Source organism: Colias croceus, chromosome 5 (assembly GCF_905220415.1).
Source record: "Colias croceus chromosome 5, ilColCroc2.1".
Taxonomy (NCBI): domain Eukaryota; kingdom Metazoa; phylum Arthropoda; class Insecta; order Lepidoptera; family Pieridae; genus Colias; species Colias croceus.
Window position 1 is genome coordinate 6,417,636 of NC_059541.1, and position 22,642 is coordinate 6,440,277.

At 33.4% G+C, this 22,642-nt stretch overlaps 3 protein-coding genes across 3 annotated transcripts; 2 read left to right on the forward strand and 1 right to left on the reverse strand.

Moving 5' to 3' along the window:
- The first annotated feature begins 409 nt into the window (after positions 1 to 409).
- LOC123691839 (translation initiation factor eIF-2B subunit epsilon) lies at positions 410 to 3,694 on the forward strand. The gene is made up of 10 exons (XM_045636421.1): positions 410 to 550; positions 626 to 750; positions 836 to 1,027; positions 1,226 to 1,409; positions 1,501 to 1,745; positions 1,849 to 1,968; positions 2,075 to 2,385; positions 2,477 to 2,656; positions 2,856 to 3,136; positions 3,420 to 3,694. The coding sequence occupies exons 1-10, from the start codon at positions 452 to 454 to the stop codon at positions 3,627 to 3,629; spliced, it is 1,947 nt and encodes a 648-aa protein (XP_045492377.1). The 5' UTR covers positions 410 to 451; the 3' UTR covers positions 3,630 to 3,694.
- Positions 3,695 to 3,796: 102 nt separating this feature from the next.
- Positions 3,797 to 4,949, reverse strand: LOC123691851 (anaphase-promoting complex subunit 10). Its single transcript, XM_045636436.1, has 3 exons — positions 4,737 to 4,949; positions 4,324 to 4,560; positions 3,797 to 4,156 (listed from the first exon to the last, which is right to left on the reverse strand). The coding sequence occupies exons 1-3, from the start codon at positions 4,831 to 4,833 to the stop codon at positions 3,945 to 3,947; spliced, it is 546 nt and encodes a 181-aa protein (XP_045492392.1). The 5' UTR covers positions 4,834 to 4,949; the 3' UTR covers positions 3,797 to 3,944.
- A 3,195-nt stretch (positions 4,950 to 8,144) lies between these two features.
- On the forward strand, positions 8,145 to 21,806 carry LOC123691845 (G1/S-specific cyclin-D2-like). Its single transcript, XM_045636428.1, has 4 exons — positions 8,145 to 8,532; positions 9,954 to 10,169; positions 12,261 to 12,417; positions 19,769 to 21,806. Exons 1-4 carry the CDS (start codon positions 8,233 to 8,235, stop codon positions 20,050 to 20,052), a joined length of 957 nt encoding a protein of 318 aa, XP_045492384.1. The 5' UTR covers positions 8,145 to 8,232; the 3' UTR covers positions 20,053 to 21,806.
- Positions 21,807 to 22,642: the final 836 nt, after the last annotated feature.

The following is a 22,642-nucleotide window of genomic DNA, read 5'->3' on the forward strand; positions in this document are numbered from 1 at the left end:
CAATAATTAACATGCATCATTTGAAAGAAAAAAAACAATGATTTACAATAGGATAGGTCCAGATAGGGAAGGATAAGCATAGGATAGAAGTTTTACGTTAATGAATGTTATGATATTTTACGTTGCTACTTATGGAAACTAATCGTATCATATATAGATATAATTAAGAATAATTTAGTATTTTTTCGCCATATTTGGAAGGAAATCTAAAGGAAAATCTAGGTATCCTATTAATTTTTGCCTGTTGGCAATTGGCAGGTGTCATTTTTTGACACATTAATATTGACATCACTTCCATTGTCATTTGTCACTGTGATCACACACATCACAGTGACAAATGACAAGGGAACAGAAATCAGAAGACAGAATTTAGACACAAGACATAACCAAATAAAATAATTAGGTATATTACTATTTATTTAGAGGATTGTTAAATAAAAAAGCATAAACAATGGCTATGGAGGGCGACAAAGAAAATATTATTCAAGCCGTAGTAATTATGGATGAATTTAACAACAATTTCAATCCGATTACTAATGAAAAACCTTTGGTAAGTTGGCTACATCATTTACATTTTATAATAAATATGAGCTTGTTTTCCTTTGACCACTAAGTATTATTTCAGGGCTTGTTGCCTCTCGCCGGTGTGCCACTTGTAGATTATGTCTTGGAATCTCTTGCTGCTGGTGGAGTTGGTGAAGTCATATTATTTACTTGCCAAGAACCAGCCAAAATCAGAGACCATATAAAGTAGGTTTTTCTATATATATATATAGTAACTTTTTAAGGTCATAACATTGAAAAAAAATTTTTCAATATTGTGCTCTTTTTCTAGGAACTGTAAAAATGAAAAGGTCCCTTGGACATTTTCAATGGAAGTACAAATTTTATCATCTGAAACATGTCAAACAAGAGGTGATGTTATGCGAGAAATCGATGCCGCTGGCCTGATAAGAGGTTACTTTATTATGTTGGGAGTCAACACTATCACAAATGTAAATTTTGCTGCTTTATTGGAGCAACATAAGTAAGTAATTTTGGTAAATGAACTAAAAAATAATTTGCCATTATTTTTCTCATTGCTTATATTTCAAAATATTACTCTTTGTTTTTGATAATGATGTAACATTTCATGAATGAAAGAAAGAAAATACATTTATTTGTACCAATACACATTAATACATATTACATAAATATAATAACAACATTTTTATTTTACATTTAGACAAACATGTAAAAAGGACAAAGGGGCCGCAATGACTCTGGTATATAAGGAGCTTGCATGGGACCATCCCCTTATTAGCAATGACAAGTCTATATTTGTAGCAGCTGATGGTAAATCTAAAAAGATTCTTTTGTATCAGAAGTACAAACCAAAATGCAAAGATTCAACAATTTCATTGCCATTGGTATGTATTTTTTTTTGAATTAAATGCATTGATTAGTAAAAATAATGTTATTGTATTATAGAAAGAATAATTGAGGTATTTAATGTTTCAGGATTGTGTTTTACAACATTCTGAGATAAAATTGCATCATAATTTACTTGATGCTAGTATTGCAGTATGTTCACCATCTGTCCCCCCTCTATTCTCTGATAATTTTGATTTCCAAAATAGACATGATTTTATCAATGGTTTGCTCATCAATGAGGATATTTTGGCCAGCACTATGTATTACACTCTTTTAAAAGGCAATCAATATGCAGCTGCAGTAACTAATTGGAAAACATATCATATTATTTGGTAAGGATTTTCTTACATTATTTATACAGTTGGTACTCAAATTTATTATAACAATAACTGCATTAAATAACAGATAATAATTCAATTTAACATATTGTTTCAGTATGGATGTTATTCATCGTTGGGCCCATCCTCTGTCAATTGAGACTGGATCTTTTTATCAAAATCAGTATGCCTTCATGGGCAAGCATAATTATATAAAGACTAATTGTGTGCTAAGCAGGTAATGTACTTCCATTCACAATTTATTTAGACTGCGTAGCAAACTTAATAATCTTATATCAATTTCATACTTATAATTATTAAAAATATTTTTATATTCATTTCAGGTCTTGCACACTGGTAGAAGATGTGATAATTGGATCTGATACTCATACAAGTGACATGTCATCACTTTCCAAAACAGTAATTGGAGACAAGAGTAACATAGGAAAGAATGTGACTATACATGGAAGTCACATTATGAATAATGTTGTTATTAAAGATAATTGTAAAATCATGAACAGTTTTATTGATGACAATTGTGTGATAGAAGAAAATAGCATCCTTGAAGGTGCTATCATTGCTGCAGGTGCAAAAGTCAATAGAGGCAGCAAATTAAAGGGTTCAATTATTGAGAAGTTGGATAAGGATAAGAATGGTAGAATTTCAATTATTTTGTTTGTTAAAAGCAAAATATAAATGTGTTATGTATAATATTCATATAATACAATTATTGTTGTAAATTCCAGAAAAAATATCAAAATCAACCTCAGAAAGTGGTACAGAATGGGAGAATGAGTCATCAGGTGATGGTGATGATGAACAAGTTGGGTTTGAGAAACAATGGAGTGATAGTGAATCATGTTACTCATCAGATTCCAGTGCACAATCTACATTGCCCAATTCTCCAGTACCAGATGACACAAACAGTAAGAGTTACCATGAGTTTTGACTAATATCTATTTTTTCATTTGATTGTTTTGGTGTAAAATTTGGTTTCAACTTATTTGTGATGTGATTTAAAGGTGGTTAATTGTACACAAAAAAAAAAAAATTTTTTTCTTGTTCGCATAAAAATAAATCTGAATATTTTTTTTCTTCATCAATTTTATTTTCATTTTTTTACAGTTTTCCTACAAGAAGTGGTTGACAGTCTTGCTAGAGGTTATGAAGAAAAACTTAAATGTGACTATCTAATTCTGGAGATCAATTCATCAAGATATGCTTATAATATCCAATTACATGAGGTGAACTTCTTTGTTGTGAGAGCATTACTAAGTTTGCCCATTTTAATGGAAAGCAAAAATGTCCTTGTAACAGTTAAGGATATACTGAAATTTTTCCATCCTGTTTTGGCCAATTATATCAAGACCAAGTCTGCTATTATGGATTGCTTGAAAGCTGTTGAGGTAAAAGCATTTTTATACGATTAAAAATTAAGCTATTTAAGTATTTAGATAATAAAAGTAAAGTTTATTTTTACCTTTTAACCAGAATTTTTTAATCAAATTGGCAAAATTTTAATCAATTCCTAAATTTAATTCTGTGAAACAAATTTAGTAAAAATATGCATGACAAATCAATAGACAGAAATTTTAATCCGTCTTTGAGTTTGATTTCTTCTATAAACTAATAAATTTATTTAATCATCCAATTTCTAAATTTTTCTAAAGTTTTAACATTAATTTATAGGATAGCTGTATTAAAAATGAGTGGCTCAATGGTAAAGCAGGCCAGGTGTTACATCTTCTGTATGATGCTGATGTAATTGACGAGGACTCTTTATTAGAGTGGTATGAAGATTTGAAGGAGGATGAAAGTGAAATTGTCAATCAGACGTCACTAGTTAAATTCTTTGAGTGGCTTCAAGAGGCCAGTGAGGAGAGTGAAGAATCTGACTAAAATATATTCCAAGTACAATTTTTGTATGTAAATACAGTCAAAATGTAAATAAAAACTTAAGCAATTATGTGTATTTTTTTAAAATGGAATTAAAATAACAGATTAATATAATCAATTGTTTTATTTATTTTGAAGATCTCTTAGATATTATATATATTATGATAGGACCTTTTAAACATGTTTTATTATATAAAAGTAATCATTACAATCTATAAACACACATTTAATTACATTATTTACCTTAGATCATTGCTTTTTACTTTTTAGTATTTCAATGCACATTTACACATGAATCAGCTGGTTTTTTCACTTTATTTATCTTATTGTAGCATATTGTTGAAACTGTACTGTTGAGAATTTCCTAAATTTATTAATATCAAATGATGTTGGTTCACAAGGTGAATGAATTTTAATTTGTCTCATGTGTGTGTCTCTTCCATTTTGATGATTGCTGAGAACAGCTATTTGAATCATATAAGTTCTTATTGGTCTCTCATGGATATCTTTAATAGATATCATCTCCCAACCTGCAAAAATAGGTGGAAAAAAAGAACACTCTTTATTATAATAACAGCAAAGTGTATTTTAGAGACACCAAATCTAACAAATGTTGTTTGTATTAATATTTAATATACTTTATATTAAATTTCCTTCGTTTCTTTAATTTAAATCAAAACATAGAATTTCAACTTACCACTTGGTTCTATTAACTCAATGACTTCTATTTCTTGCAGATCATTAAAATGGGTTCCAGCCCTGATAGATATTCTACTGGGTGTATAACTCTCGTCAAGCTTGTAGTCTGTGTAAATATAAATATGTGAAACCATCGTTTTTCTTTGGAACTGAATATTCACTAAGTGAGGTAATTGTCCATCTGACTGCCAGTATGTGTCCATACAATCATCTCTTAGTTGGTCTATACCAAATCCTAAAATTAAAAAAAAAAAATTGTAATAAAAATATAGTTCAAATTATGCTTCATGAGTTTCAAAACTCAAACTCAAACTCAAACATTTATTTATTCAATTAGACTTCTTCGAGAAGCACTTTTGAAACGTCAATACATCTCAAAAGTTTTGTAAATATTTTGTATTTACCACCTACCTGGTTTACAAGATGATAGACTCCATATAGCATGATTGCCTACCTCGCGTACTGTTCCTGATCTTTCACTCACCAATGGATCCTTTTCGGAAGTCATTACTCAAGCAGATTTCACTTATTACTTTGCAAAATTGTCTAAAAATTATTTTGAAATTGGAGGTATTATAGGGACACAACAAACATTTTTTTAACATCAATAAACAACAGACAACAGTCCACAAATGACACTTGACAGACGACAGTTGACAAATGCGTCCTGTTGTACGCAAATATTGTAACATATGAAGAGATACTTTTTCATTGATTGGCACAACATAAGGATAGGATTAAATTGGGATTAAATAATAATGTTGTGACTTGTGATTATAATATAAAAAAGCATAATAATATTATGTTTGTATGCGCAGTAATTCTCTCCACATTTCGCTTAGCGCTACATTTACGTGCCACCGAATTACAATAAATTATAAATTACACATTAGGAATTGGGAAGAACCTAATAGATTTTTGAAATCTCTTTGAATACAATGTTTATACCCGGCGCGGCCTAAGATGATCCCTATGACACTGACAGTTATTCTCAAGAGACAAACTTGTAATGGCGTCACCATTAAATTAGAAACGTATTGGAGGCGTCTAAAAATGGCATTTATTAATTTTTACGTAGCTTTATGCTATTACAATGATATTCCGTTGGAATTATAACAATTCTTATCATTTACGAGAAATTATATCAATCTGACTTTACGTTTACGTCCTCCAAAACGTACATCGTTGGCATTTATCGACTAGTGCGGAAAGTATCGATAAACAAATTTCGATAAAGGAAACGAGTTCACATTTTTTCCATGCTTAAGCTATAGTTCATTCACTATTGAATGGAACAGATGATCGCAGCATAATTAATTAATTAATTACCGTTCGCGTTAATTTACTTACCTATGATAATAATATAAGTTTTTTAGAAAAATTAAATGGGGGATTCCATTTTATGATAAAATAATATACACTGTGTTTCGTTAACATTATAGACGTTAAAAATTCATTTTATAATATTTGTAAAAACATGTTTACCGACGTGGCTGAATGCAAACCACGCCTTTGCCTATAAAATAGTAAAGTATCGACACGATCCATCATACGAGCAATCACTAAGACGAACTGTCATAGGGATCATCTTAGGCCGCGCCGGGTATAAATGTGACCATATTAAAACTTTTTAGCTACATTACAAACTCTGATTACAAAAAATACGCTCATTTTGTTCTAGTTTCATAACTACTTAACTATATGCTTCTTCCAAACATACACTGCATTTTTAGATAGTTATTGTAATTTCTGGAATTAAGAGTTCCATACGTATCGTAGATGTACCTACTTATATAAAAATAAGTTATAACTTATAATTAGTGTAAAAAGAAATGAAATCCAACTTGTCCTCCAGCGCAGCGTTTAAAATTTCCCTGGTCGCTTTTGTGCCCGGCTTAGGTTCGAAATTTTAATTTGAACCTAAATCAGTACTCAGTAAGTACTAATGTCGATAGGAACTTTTGAAATGGCAGTTTCTGAAATTTACTAGAATAAATAATTACATGAAAACATACAAAATAATATCAGCTACGATACGATATTAGGTACCTAACCTTAATACGTGTGGGAATGTTGGTCATCAAAATTTCACAATCGAGTTTATAGCTCTATTAAGAAAACTGTATGGGAAAGGGTTGACAAATTGATAACTTTATAATTAGCGGTTACAGTAAACAGTAATTGGTTGCGGGTTCTGATGATACATGCGATCAAATAATTAGAACAGCAATTTATACTTGAAACAAAATTGATACAGTGCAGGTATCGTATTTATACTGCTTTCTAAGTAGGTATATGTCGACTTATTTTAAATTTGGGTACATAACAAGACAAGTAAGATGAAGACGTAATTATCGTTAAGGTGTGGTCTCGCCTTTCCTCTGAAAAAAAAAACGTACTTTATGAATATACTATAATATTGAGGTCCTTCATGTGTTTATATCTTTAGAATTATCTATTGAGCAATTATAACAAAAAGGTAGAATTCAGTAATATTAAGGTCTATACACAGGGTCTATATAACGTCACTTATAGAGAAAAAAGTTATGACAAAGACAGCGTAAATTCTCGTGAGATTACATCGTGTGTTATTGAAATATTTCTAAGTAAACTTGGGCAAGGGATTACGCGAGTAGTGATATTATATTTTATAGTATACCTAGTATATTTTTTTTTGTTTATTCACAAATGTTGGGAAAAAAGCAAATAGAACAACTTACCGCATTTGCTACGTCTCTAGCAACTTTCGGAGCAGCGGGATTTATTGGAATGGTATTCCTGACCGATTGGAAGTGTATTTGTACCAACATACCTTTTTACAATGGAAAGTTTAAGAGCTAAATACATCTATGGTATTAAAACAATCTTTAGAAAAGTACAACTCTAATAAAATAATATTAATGCTTACCTACTTACTTGTTAATATTTATGATGTGGCACGTATACATTTAAATACATTTTGGGAGGGCACGTGTACTATAACAAAGGAATTCTAAGAGTGAATGGAATTAAAATAATGACTACTTTCGAAGATCAGGTGTGTCAGGATTTGTTATAAAAATGTCAACCGGATCGCGAACACCCGGCGCACGCGCAGCTGTGCCCTCGGCCCTCCTCCGGCTGGCGCCCTCTGAATAAACAGGACCTCTGTTGTGTAATTGTTATGGGTTTTAATTTTTTTGTAATAATATGTAGAAATAAATTTGACTGGTAATAAATTAATGTGAATTAGGTACTTGGACTTTTTATTGCTGATTTAGATAATTACTTACTTATTTTTATAAGTTTATAGCTGATATACATTAACATATTATGTACCTACCATGTGGTTACCTGTATTTAATAATAATGATTAATTTATACGTCTTCGATCATCTCTTCAATGGAAAAATGAATAAGTGAGAGTTTACTATGTTCAGGAACCTTTACCGATTTATTTTCCTGACATTGTTTAACTATGCTTGAATGTCTAATGGCTATTCCAAAAAAGTATATTAATTTCATATTAATCCATATAAGCACAAAAAAGCTAGCTAATGCAATACATATTATGATAAGTATGTCTACGTTAAAGTTGCAAATCATAGTACTTACTTATGGACTTTAAAAAATAATGTATCAACATGAAACCTTAATTTTTGTCATACAAAGTGTTACTTTAAAACCGTAAATAATTAAGTGTATCTTGAATAGGGTCCGCAAGGGTCTTAGAACTTTTGAAAAGCACAAAGGAGGCATGGTGGGGTAGCGACTAGCGTAGCGTGCTCACTATTCACTATTCACGCGCATTCCTTGACATTTCGAAACCGCTTACCGCACTCGTGTTTTTGGTCGCTCGGTGACCGGCTGTGCCGTTTGTGCCGGTGCCCTTACGAGTTACGTACTTTGCTACATTAATATCGTGCCTATGCCAACTACGAACTTCATCGTTAAACTTAAGGACATTGTGAAAAAAAGTGTTTTGGTGTGGAAAATGGATTTATCGTGCGGAGAGAATCTACAAAATTCTGGAAATAATAGCAACAGCAGTGGACGAGCAGATATGTGCATCGCAGGTCCAGATCGGGCCCTAGACCGGAATCCACACCTTCTCACCAACCTTCTGTCTCTGGAAAGATTTCACGCTTTGCACACGGACTACTTTCAAAATGTTCAAATAGATATACAGCCATTTATGCGGAAGGTTGTGACTACATGGATGTTGGAGGTACGTGAGCTTTATTATATTTTTATGTGAAGCATGCCTTTACAATGCTTATGTTAAATGCTTATGTTAATCATGTCCCTTTGTAGAAACTTGAAACTATCGCCTACTGTTTCCGTCAACAGCTGATTAAGTTGACGTCAATGACCTTTAATTTGTAAGCGGCGTAAGGGCTTTCGAGCTTTCTAAGATAGAGCTTTCAAAACAAAAGTTTTACTATCATTCTTTTTATAGATATTTAAGAAGAAAGCGTTGTTTCTTAGCTAATACATATTTGCCATGACAATAGTAGATTACTCATTAAAATTATGTAACTACCCTCATGTTTGTTATTTCTGAAAATGTATTATTACATTGTTATTTAAAAAAACTATACATTTGCTTAAGTAATATATTAATATAGGCAATTGTTTTTATATTAAATATTTAATATTAATTCCAAATTTCATATAAGTATATTTTTAATATGATCGATTAATGTGAAGTATAATAATTTATATCTAAAAATATATTCAATTAAAATGTCGACAACAGATAATCGTATTCCAAATCAGTATTCTTATTAAAGCCTACGGATAATAATTAGAAAGTAATTCATATAAGAATAATGTTTAGATATATTTTTAAAATCATAATTAGGTTTGATTTTAATAGCCTTGCCATATAACTAAAATCTAAGTTTGTAGACATATTTTTATGTTCGACTATATTTACAATACCTACACTATTAATTAATTATGCAGGTGGTCATTATGTATTGGTGTGGAATTTATGAAACAATATTTACAACTAAATACATATACCTACTTACATAATAAAATTTAGGATATTTAATGGACAAACGGATTATAGTTTTATGATAGTATATTTTTTCCTTAATATTGTTTGTAAACTAATAGTTTTTTTTTTACTTTTTACCTACGACTAGATTAACAAGTAAAGAATGGATTGTAGAACACGTGTGTATTTTATGAGGCTTTACAATTGCTGTTCGTCGAACGGAAGCTTTTTTATGTATTTTTTTTAGTTGCATAGGTATAAGTTCGGGTTGGATGAGCAAGGGAATCTTAATAGCTATAACCTAAGAAGGCTATGGTATAAAATCCTAATATATTCTGTAACGTTGTTAACGGCCGTTCAGCGAGTGTAACCTACAAACACTAGTTTTTTTTATTTAGCTGAGTTATGAAACATACTACGTGTGACACCATTCGAATATCACACGTAGTATGTTATATATATAGCTTATAGGGAAAACTTGTTATAAAATTAAGATAATGGAAAACTTAAAAAATGTTTTTCAACCCAATCAAACACAAATTAAAAGTCTTAAAAGTATCAAGCGCACTTAAATAACATTTTTTAAGCAATTTTATGGATGATTACAGTTAAATCTATTACTTAAAACAATTTTTGTGTCTCAGGTTTGCGAAGAGCAGCAATGTGAGGAGCAGGTGTTCCCGCTGGCCGTGAGCTACGTGGACAGGTTTTTGGCGCAGGTCGCCATCTCGCGCCAGCAGCTGCAGCTCCTGGCGGTCACTGCTCTGCTGGTAGCCTCCAAGTTCCGTCAATGCCATCCACTGTCCATCGACCTTCTATGTGCCTACACGGACAACTCGGTGTTCCCACATGAAGTTCGAGTAAGTTTCAGCTATTTTTATTGTTATTATTTAATTGCATATATAAGAATAATCTTCTGAATTGTCATCGGTTATCGTCTATCTATGTCAGACAATCTATGTACATATTTCAATTAGCAATTCAGTTTTATTCAGTTTTTCTTGTAAGGTACAAGTCCGAGACGGGCCGCAGACCGCAAAGTGCAAATTCTTTCTATGAACATCTATGAAATCGCTGCGCGTTGCGTCTGCAGGCAGCAATGTCGCCGCGCTTAGAATCAATTTCATAGATGTTCATAGAAAGAAGTGGTGTCGCTTGCAGTTTGCTTTTGCACTTTGCGGTCTGCGGCCCGTCTCGGAATTGTAACCTGTATAAAAGTTAAACATATTGTGTTATATTATAACTCTAAGCACAGAGCTTTTATAGCCTTGTTATCTTGATCATGTATTTCCTAGCTCTAGCAAGTATTTAATTAGTTGGATCATTATCAAAAAAGGTCGATTTTAAAGTTAACGCGTCAAGACACAGGCACGCACCTTACATCCTGCGACGACCGCAAGACGGTACACATTGTTTTGATTACACTGAGTGAACTCGATTGGCTGAGTCAAATGTCACTCTTTCACCCCTTGGGGGTCCGCCTTTATATTACCCGTTTCCTCAGTCTTCCTTATGAGTTTCCTGTTATTACTTCTTCCGCAATGCTTATTGTATGCGTTCTGGGGGACGACACTTGTTATTTTCTTACGATCCTCCTGTAGCGTGTGACGAAAGCACTTAACAATTAGACACTGCTTCCGTCGGAAATGTGGGAAGTGACATACCGATGTATCAACTGATAAGGATGCCTTGCTTCGGGTTTTATCAGTTTTACTCCTTCGTACGTTTGTATTTTACTTCATGTTATCGATTTCACAACCGCAAATTGCTATGTTGATAATTTGAATATGGTGTGCGGCAAAGCAGGTGTGATTCGACCAATTAGTTCGGTAACACCCGTGAGCTTTTGACTTGTCACATTATTCTCACGCTACTCGTACCCACAGTTTATCATTACGTGATAAATGCCTAAAAATTTGAACATATATATTTTTTTCTTTTGTACTTTTCAAGTTATTTACTTCATAATAACTTATATGTAATGTGTATGATTAATTATAATGTAAGCATTAATAACTATAACTTAAAAAAAAAATAAGTAATAAGTAAGTAAGTAAGTACCATAATATGAAAACGTCAAACTTGTATAACCACAAAGTAATCTAAAATATTTAAATTATGATATCTATTTATTGGCTACTTAATTGGATGCCGTGAGAATGTGACCACTACTTGAAGGCATGTCGTGTACCGTATGGTATTGTGGGGGTACTCGTATTTCCTTGCAATTAATTCATACGATGATCCCATAGATAAGTTGTCGATGTGCATGGTAATGAGATCGTTTAGTGGTATGTTCCCATGTCTTTGGCCACCTTTATGAACAGTTGGTGTTTCGATCCAAATTATAATAACTGCGTGGGAAGTTTTTAAAATGTATGGTCTTACAAGATGTTGTTGATAATAGTTTATGTATTTATTCATGCAATGGGAGTTTATCATCTAATATTATGTACGATGTAGGTATTATTATTCTTTAAAATAGCGTCACAGTATTACAATATTATGCGCTTACTGCTGAAGTCTTTTAATTAGTCCTCGTTCATGCGCACATCCTTAAATGTGCAGATTTTATTAGGTTTCACACAAATTCTTACACAAACAATCAGGCCACCCTTATTATTTTAAAGAGCTTCCCGACGAGAACCTCCCTATTCGATAGTTCTCTTGGTTTGCCCTATTCTTGTACTTTTGTTTGGTGAATTCGCTATTTTTTGCGGTTTCCGCCTGTTCCATCGTGTATGACGGTGAAAATTCAACTGTGACGAAATAATATATCTTGTAGGTATTTACTTTTATTAAGAATATTTTTAAGAGATTTAGTATTTTGATTCATACTAAATAAAAAGTATTTTCTGTTATTTATGTTACGTAATGTATAGGTAATTGAATTCAAATCATATTATAATTAAAGAAATTGAGTGGTACATAATAAGGAATCTTTGTTACAGCAATGGGAAATGATGTTGGTGCAACGTATGAACTGGCAGCTATCAATCGCCACAGCATTTGACTTTGTAGAGCCAATGCTGGCCAGAGTGCCTTGGGGTCGAGGGAACCCACTCATACGGACACACGCTCTTACACTCACTTCAGTATGTTATACAGGTAAGGCTCCAGAAATCATACTATTCTAATTAAGTTGTCGTTGTCATAAGATGCGGGTGGAAATTACGTCGACTGTCCTTGAGCTCATGGTGATTATTGAAAATCGATAAACGCAATAGATGTGATATAATACTCAACAAAAGGTACGAAGGAATTTTATGGCGTATATTATGTAGTAATAAGGGGTCCTACTATAATCGCAATCTATTTTCAAATACATACTTTGATGGTAGATATGCTAAAATTTTCATTACACAGAATTGAACTACTTTGTCTTCAAAAATTAATTCATACACCTACCTATCTAGTTACTTATTAATTATAAGGTATTCATATGTACCCATTTTCAACATCAACGTATAAACTAAAGTCGTTTTTACCTCCTTTTATCAAATATATAAATTTAATGTTAGAAAAAAAAAAACTTCTAAAAAAGTACACCAAAAGAAAAAAAATAGAGTCGAAATATTTTAGGATAGGTACAATTACATTGTTCGACACTTTTTACCGATTAACGGGGGTTGTGAATGATCGTACCTCCCTTTGTTGCGTAATGCGATTAAAGTGCGTGCAGTCGAGTGGTCATGTATGAGTATTTAGTGTTTAGGGCGGAGGGTCGGAGTATCGGAACGCACATGCCCGTGCCGTGATATCGCACACCTTGTGCCGACACCCCTCTGCCACTGACCCCTACGTTTGTCCACTTACATAGAAATTATTGCAATTTGTTTAAATTTTCAGTTTGATTATATGTATAGGCACTCTGTATGATGATTATTCTGATAAATCAAGAGGATAGATTTCTTTGTGCCATGCTTCGAATTTAATTACTAATAATCTTAAGCCTAAGGGGTCGCCTGGTAGAGATCACTCTGAAGTGATAAGGCCTCCCCGTTACACATATTAAAGCTGTAACGTGATTTATTAGGTATATACTATTATATTTTATAAAAACAATGTGTGTAATGAAGTGTCAAATAAATAAATAAATCTTGGCAAGCATTCATCATGAACGGTGATCGTGGTTGTTTCGGAAGGAACACATCATATAGGAAAGAATATAATGCAGAAGTAGAGTTCTTATTTATGAGAGTCCTCTTAAAATAGACGCTTTTGAAAAAATAGTGAAATTAAAATGATAAAAATATTAAAGGATATTTTGATAAACTGGTTCAACATAACCATAATGTTATCGAAGCAATCTGATTTATGACATACGCATGGGCGTAGCCACGGTGGGGCAGGGTGGGGCGCTTGCCCCATTCTAGCTTTGACCTGGAAGGTGGGTAGATACCTAACCAAATCTATTAAAAATCGAAGTACCTACTAACTACTAAGCTTAATATCCGTAAGAAATTTCACACTCGATTCTCGAAAGTCGACAGGCGACACAGAAAATGCGACCTTTATAATTAGTATTATTTACCTCTAAATTGACTGACTAACAACTAACAAGTGTCATACGCCCAGCGACCAAACGGCTGAAGATTTTTGGATCTATTTCGTGGTGTGGTAGGTGAACAATAAGGTGTTTTGAATAAGAATATTTCGAATAACGAATAACACACGAAAAAAGAAAATAGCTGAGGCTTCTATGTTACATGAACTGTAAGAAAAATGAGTATAGTACCCCAATTAGTTACCCCACTAACTTATCCAATTTCATCTCAATTTTGTTGTGTTACACGTTCTACAACTCACTGATACTTTTTACTTTACACTTTTTTTTTCTAGTGCCTACACTAGAAAAAATGCATTCGCGAATGCCTTCGCAAATGGCTTCGCGAATGCCATCGCGAATGCCTTCGCAAATGCCTTCGCGAATGACTTCGCCAATGCCTTCGCAAATGCCATCGCGAATGCCATCGCGAATGCCATCGCGAATGCCTTCGCAAATGCCTTCGCAAATGCCTTCGCGAATGCCATCGCGAATGCCTTCGCAAATGCCTTCGCGAATGCCATCGCGAATGCCTTCGCAAATGCCTTCGCGAATGACTTCGCCAATGCCTTTGCAAATGCCTTCGCGAATTCCATCGCGAATGCCTTCGCGAATGCCTTCGCAAATGCCTTCGCGAATGCCTTCGCCAATGCCTTCGCAAATGCCTTCGCGAATGCCATCGCGAATGCCTTCGCGAATGCCTTCGCGAATGCCTTCGCGAATGCCTTCGCGAATGCCTTCGCAAATGCCTTCGCGAATGCCTTCGCGAATGCCTTCGCGAATGCCTTCGCAAATGCCTTCGCAAATGCCTTCGCGAGTGCCTTCGCGAATGCCTTCGCGAATGCCATCGCGAATGCCTTCACAAACGCCTTCGCAAATGCCGGCGGTACGGCCGCCGGCATTTGAAGACCTGGATATAACTTTGGGTACATACTTGGTACATACAGTTGCTAGTTACATATTATTTTTTATTGTTGCCCCACCTTGAGCCCATGGCTAGCTACGCCCATGGACATACGAGTTACGACGCCTGGGGATAAACACTCGTTCTCTCTTATAGTTCAGGATACATCGCCCATTTTTGCAAGTGACTACTATCAAGCTAATTTTCCGTTTGTAGCTTTATTTTGACGAGACGCCCAATAATTTCGTGTACGAAAGTCTCGATTGTGGTAGCTAACAGAGATAACAAGGATAAAAATTTTTGATTTGATGGTTCTCAAATATTTATTACTTACCGGATTTTTTTTTGTTCAATCTCAAGATAATTACCTAAATTATTCGAAAAAATATTTGTCCTACAAAATCTATGGTTTGTTCAAAGAGTCCCCCTTTCCAAAGTGTATCGATAACGAGGTCATCATAAATGATTACTAACAAGCTGATTTTTTTGTTTTCACTTAGTTAATGTTTATATAATTCAACAGACATATTGTCCTACAAATTGCGTAATAAATATTTGAGAACCATCAAATCAAAAAAAATTATCCTTGTTTTCTCTGTTAGCTACCACAATCGAGAGTTTCGTACACGAAATTATTCGGTGTCTCATCAAAATAAAGCTACAAATGGACAATCAGCTTGATAGTAGTCACTTGCAAAAATGGGCGATGTATCCTGAACTATTATTAGCTGTCGTTATTATTTTTAAATAAACTGATCTGGTTTTGTATACCTACCTACAGTGATAATTAAGCTATATTCTTCCGTAGACGAACAAATTAAAAATATGATTTTTGTATTTCTAATTATGCATTTAGCGTTCAATTATGTATTATAGTAGAGTGCGTTTTTGACGATCACTCCGTAATAAATTAAGTATGTTCCTTGAAAAGGGCCTACAGTATTTAAAAACATACAACATCGTCTCGTAATATATAATAATATTGGCTTAAGAATCGATAGGAGGAATAAAATATCAAGGATCTTATGAACTGTTTTAAAAATAATGAAGATAACAATGGATAGGATATCTGACGACCGGTGCTTAACCCGAAGCGCCCCTATGGTCCGGAGAGTATTTAGATAATATTATTTTATTTATGGCTGGCATGTGTTGAGCTTCGGGTATTTTTTCAGCCTCTCTAATTTAAAATTTTAACTATACTGATTAGTTGTAATTGAAACTCAACACTAATTTACACACGACATTTTCGTGGGATTCTTTAAAAGTTGATATTAATTCTAGAGTTAAAGTAAAATAAAATTTTCATGTTATTTATACAAATATGTATCTATTGCAGTATAAAACTTGCATAATTTTTAATGAAATTCGAGTACAAAAAGGACATGTGCGTAACGTGCGCTATTGGTCAACGGAAGTAAAGTTGTATAAATAATTGCCGGTTGCTGTTTGGATAATATTGGAGGTGTGAACAGGTTAATAACATTTCTTAACCCTTAACCCATAGGGGTACCTAATGTAGGTTTTATAGCCTCCATAAACGTTAATTTTGAAACACGATCGCAAAGATAATAGAGCTACTATTATCTTTGCACAATATCCATTTCATATTAGGTAATTCATTTTGTTTACAGTAACGCATAACTAATACAGCAAAGTTGATAATAATGCATATCAAGTTTTAAACATTAACTAAGTAGTTTTATATTATTGACGCCGACAAATATATTATAGTAATATCATTTATAATTAACAAAATTGGACGATAGCGAGCAATATTAAACAAGTCGAATGATTTTCAGCGCAAATAATTCAAGTAACCATGTCACGGTCGCTGTGACTTATGACTTATGAGACTAGTTGTCGAGCGCAGGGGACCCGGGACCGCGCCAGCTGAGATGCCGACAATGCGCGAAGACGTCCCGCAGCCATTGTGTTTTTCAAGTCGGCCTGTCCCGCTCTACGCGACAAAGGGCTCCCAACAAAAACGTCGCTTGGCGCACCTGGTGTCCCAACCCTAAGCTATCTAACCCGAAATGAAGATAGTTTCTGATCTCAATACTTTAAGATTGTTGAACCAAATCTCTTTCCGTTTCTTCACTTCCGATCTATTCCTTGACAAAAGCACAACCCGACGTTTTACGATACAAATTAATAATTATAGTAGGTATCCAGAATATGTATGGGTGATTGTCTTCAATCGAACGAAAGAAATAATTTAAACATGATTTCTAAGAACCCTCTTCGAGCAGTTAACGGCTTGCAAAAATAAGATATATGGTATTAGAACTAGTTTCACACAATTAGATAATGACATTTACTATTTGCAACCCCTGCACATTTGCTTTTGTTTGTAAAGGTGAAGAGTTGATGTTTCGCCCCATTCGATGTTAGGGCGAGACAGGTTTACGAAACGGAACTTAACGGTTCCTAAAGTCTGTTAGTGGAGGTTGATTACATTCGCTGGTGTAATTAGAAGGGTAAGACGGGGGTGTAGTCTTAGACGCGTGGCCCCTTAGCGCGTGCGTCACCAGATGGTGAGGCCAACTGACAGGCAACCTGTCGCGCAACGGATCGCCTCGGTCCGTTGACCGTGCTCGAGATCACGGCCTGATACGAGACTCGCTATCAGTTGGGATTTTATAATGCCCAAATCCGCTATTTCCCCACATAACATGCTTTTGATTTATTCAGTGTAATTATAAGCCAGCCTTTGCAGCCTTTTTTTGTTTTATGGCAACTGCTATTTGAATATGTTTGTTAAATTACCCGACCACGTGGTGAAGTTAAATCATAGCTTTATATAAGACGTACACAGTGTTTATATGATTCGACTTTAAGATGCAATGAAAATGACCTTCTTTAAGTTGAATGGGATATAAAATTAAACTTGATCAACGTTAAATGTTATCAGTTTTATTTTCCAAATACATAATATGTACCTAAACGTATCTAGTTTTTAGTGCTTTATTTGTGTTGTAAACGGATACGATTACAAGATACCAAAAGAAAGTATTCAACTAAATTCAAATTCAAATTCAAATTATATTTATTGCAAGAATGTAGTTACAAATTATAGATGTTTTCATTACAATATTATGTGGCTAATACATTCTACCCATTTATTGGGTGTGCAAATATTAAAAAAGAAAGTTGATTAGTTTAATTATTTAAATGTACACACAATTCAATTTTCACAATTACGCGAACGCACTACGATTTACACGATTATATCACTACACACTTCACTTATCACACACAATTCAGTTTACACTACTTCAAAGTCATAAATTCTTCAATGTCATAAAATTGTTTTACCATTAACCAGTTCGTCAGTTTATTTTTGAAAAGATTTACTGGTAGTTCCTTGAAATTGTCCGGTATTTTATTATATATTTTAATAGCCATAAATGTTACACTGTTTTTAGCTTTGTTGATTCTACACGTTGGGAAATGTAATTTGTTTTGGTATCTTGTCAACATATGCGAATTTACTTCTCCTTTCTTCTTAAAGTATTCCGGGTGATATTTTACAAATAAACATACTTCTCTTATGTACATGCAAGTTAAAGTAAGGATCCGTAATTTACTAAACAGAGGTCTACAACTGTCTCTTTGGTTCAAACCGCACAGAGCTCTGATACATTTTTGCTAAAAGCTAGATCAAATTTAATGTTCGTTATAAATTAGTTGATAAATTCATCTCTTTTGTAAAGTCCGTTAAAATGTTAATCAATAAATATATTAAAATCAGTTTCATTAAGTTCAAACTGTTATTGACCCTAACGTATAACGAACTTGAGGTTAGCATTTAATAGACACCTTTTTACGTTGAAATGGCGTGTTTTCATGTTTTTCTTTAACGAAAGTACCTATGCAGCGTAAAGAAGCGTATAAGGGCACGCTAGAGTAAAGAAGGGTGTAGGTGGGCAGTGACCCTGTGCTACCTACTTGGAGGCAGCGAGCGGAAGGGTCGTGCCAGGTGCTATTACATCTGCCGTCTTGGCGTACCCTCAGCCGACAAGCTAACACCCAGTACTTCTTGTAAAATTGTACCACGTTGTTATGCTCCATCGCCCTGCCTTCACCGTTAGGAATATAGACGCATCTACCTTTATAGGTTCACTGACTTAATGTGGTCTAATGATGATGTGCCATGATATCGTGGTCAGTTTTGTATGATAAGATGGTTTTAAAATATACAAGATGCACAACGTTTCAGCCTATTATAATCTGCAGATTAACAGGAAAAGCGGAAACATGTAAATCACCAAATTTTGTTATATTTTAAATTGTTTATATTAAGGATACTAAAGATAATTCATACTATATTTAACATAACTGTTAACATTGACCCTAATAAATCGTTATTGATTATGAATATCGATCTCAAAACTCCTTTCATAACAATTGGTTCGTTTCTCCGTCCCTAGCAAAATTTGCAGCTGTGCCCTTGACTAGAAGACGTAAGATGTAAATTACTATTATATTCCCGCTATTGTGCCCAAAGCTACGCAACACAAAGATGCAGACGGGGACGCAATGCACAAATCTGGCAGCTGGCAGTTTTCCTTCCTTATTCTCAGACAACAATAGTAGCTAGTATTGTGCAAAATGTAACGCGATTTTTTGGGACCCCTTCAATATTGTACCGGCAAGATTGCGATTGACTCGGCCATTTTTGGTCATATCGGTCGATCGTCATTCACAGTACGATGAGTGTTTTACTGGATCTAAATAAAAACAAACGCAAGGACGCTAAGATGCAAGGTGCTCGTGCCACCTGTCTGTATCAAGTAATTATCTCACAACAGATGCGCTTTACCTGCGTCCGCGTACCTCGCTCGGCGTATCCTTGTATTAAAAGAATGCCATAAAATAAAAAATCGTAACTTTATGAATGTACCTTTATTAAGTGATTATTCTAGTGTTTTTAAATGTTATTTCGCAGTTAAAAAAACATATTGAGTAGATCTGTTATACTAAATACATTGTTTCTTTGTTAACAGAAACTGAGCTTCTACTAGTACCACCATCTCTGATTGCTGTGGCGTGCATCACAGCCGCTGCCCGAGGTCTAAGAGTACGTATGTCTGTGAGTGACCTGTGTTTGCTCACGAGATCGCCGCCTGTTGCTGCAGAATTGGTGGCAAGACACGTGGAAAGAGTCCTTGCTAGGGAGACCCAAGCTCCAGAACCAAGGGCCAGACACGTTCAACCCGTGAAGCAAACGACATCAGACCAGACCCAACTCCCCGACACGCCCACAGATGTCCAAGATGTTCGTTTTTGATTTTATATTCAGGCTAAAGTTCAATAAGTGTCTTTTTGCATCATTGTCGTGAGGTAAAAAAGCTAATCAAATATGAATGAGGATTGTTTATCGGATACGTATGCTTTAGTAAATTGTTATTTTTGTTCTTAAAATCTTGATTGATAATTGGCAATTAAGTACTCAAATCTCAAACTCAATATTCTCATTGCCTCTATGACATAGATATGAAGTTAACACGTATAAGTCAATTGATCTCATCGGCATTGATGGAATCAGTTTCTAAAGATTTCATTGTTACATTTTTTTCGTCTTGCACCTGGGCGTACAACAAAAGTTTTTGGTTGAAAAACAGTTTATTTATTTTGTTTTTCTCAATAGTACGGACCTAACGTCGCAAAAACGTCCATTGATCTCAAATTATTATTTAAAAGCACTAGTGTAGATTTGTGTTATTTATTAATGGTATATTTGTTAATATTAGGTACATTATTTATTATAGATCAGTTTGACGGTGTTTCAAATAATGGAGTTGTAAGCTATATTAGGTATAAGGATTTTTTTTTTGTAAATTATGATCTCTGATTACTCCAAAAAATTATACATAGTAAGACTGTTTTCGTCTCAAGCATTTTCTAGCCAAATATTCGAAATGTACGCGTCCATTTTTGGAGGACATATTATGACATTGTTATGTACGTAATATTTGTATAAATTTAATACATAAAATTAATAGTTTCAATGTATAAAAGACATTATTATGATGATTATTTTGTGTCATAGTAAATCATAATTTATTATTGAAATAGGATCTCAGTTAGCGAATTCCAAATAAACAATGAAATGTCTGTAAAGAATAATGTGTTTAGTTTTTAGTTTTACTGATTTGAGTGAAAATGTTAAAGTATGTAATGTTTATTTAGGTCGATGTTAAGTTTTAGTAAATTCTAGTCACATGTTTTACACATTCCTGTTATCGACCAAACTTATTCGTAGATTTAATTACTAATATAATACTTTATTTGTATTTAGATATATAAGCCGCGACAATTTGCCTTTCACATTTAATTTGGACAGTAAAAGCACTATTTTTATTGCCTAAGAATATTTTTCGCCCTTTAATAATGAAGTACACTTTGTACGTTGTATTGTTTCTGAAAATTTAACTAGGGCAACCAAAATTGTACCCACTCCCGGTTTTAGTTGTTGATAGGTGTATGATATGTTATTTGTAATACTCATTAAATATCTTCGAACTAGTGGAGGCAAATTGAAACCTTCATAAATAATTGATTTATATCTTTCGTTAGTTTAATGTGTTGTGTAAAGTTAAACATTAAGTAGAGGGAATTGAAGCATCGAAGTGGCACGGCGTGTCTATTGTCTATCGTTACGCTGTCTTGATTAAGCTAATTAATACAACCGATAGCAAAGCTCTTGAAAATTTCCAAAAAAATATGAAAGTTCATGTTAAAGGCTCTTCATTAACTCAAGATTCGTTCCTTGATTATTATGTGTTACCAAAACCCACTGAACTAGCAATGTTAACGTATTTTACCTTCACTATAAATATATAATTATGAAACATTTAATTGAAGGGCTTTTTAAAAAAGGATTTTGTTTTTGGCACATAATATGTAAAAATAAAGCACAAATATTTTTTGTTTATATACTTTTATGTTAGTTGCTACAACTAAGTTAGGCTAACTTAAGGTGTACAGTTATGCTGAAATGTTGTGAAGTTTCCTAAAAGAAATAAAATGTAAAAACACGAATGAAGTATTTTTTTCATCCTATCAAGTCATCATAATTAATTTTCATCGACTTCATAAGGAAATATTGAATTTCCTCTATTATAATTTATACCACTCAATTAGGTTTCCCATTCCATGGTTTAAAAGGAGCTCTCGTATAAACTGCCGAGCTTATATTTACGTACCTACCTATGTATTATATTTTTTTCATTTTTTGTGACCTACTAACTACAATAACAATATCAATAACAATTAACCTTAAAACTTATTTTTAATAAGTCGATGTTTCAAACAAAAATCAAACAATAAAGACTTTTTTTTCTTATTTGAAAGTGATAGAGACAATACACTCATTTCTATAATTCAAATTATATTTACTTCTCTAAGTAAGGAGAATTATGTTCAGCTTTAAAACTGTTTCAGTTATTAGGTACAATAAACATCGTTAGTAAATAAATTAAAACAAAGTTAGTGTGAAAAGACCTGAGAATAACTCTGTTGACGTGACAATGCGCTGGACGAACTCGCGTTTAATTTTTTTCTAATAGGTAAGTCATGTATAAATAACATTTAATTCTATGAAAGCTGTCTGTGATCAGGACCGTAAGCCTTCAAAAAATATCATTTTCTAGTACTTCTAGTACTTACCTATTTCACATTTAAAAATTGATGAAATACAAAAAAAAAAAATTAAACATTGATGTCTGAATAGTGAAGTATGAACTAATGCAGAAGAAGATTCAGCTTTCAAATGCCTGATCAAATTCTAACTAGGTACAAACATGTACATACAAGTTGTATACAGTGTATACAAATAATTGTAGTGTATGTGACTTGTACATATACATGTTTCATAA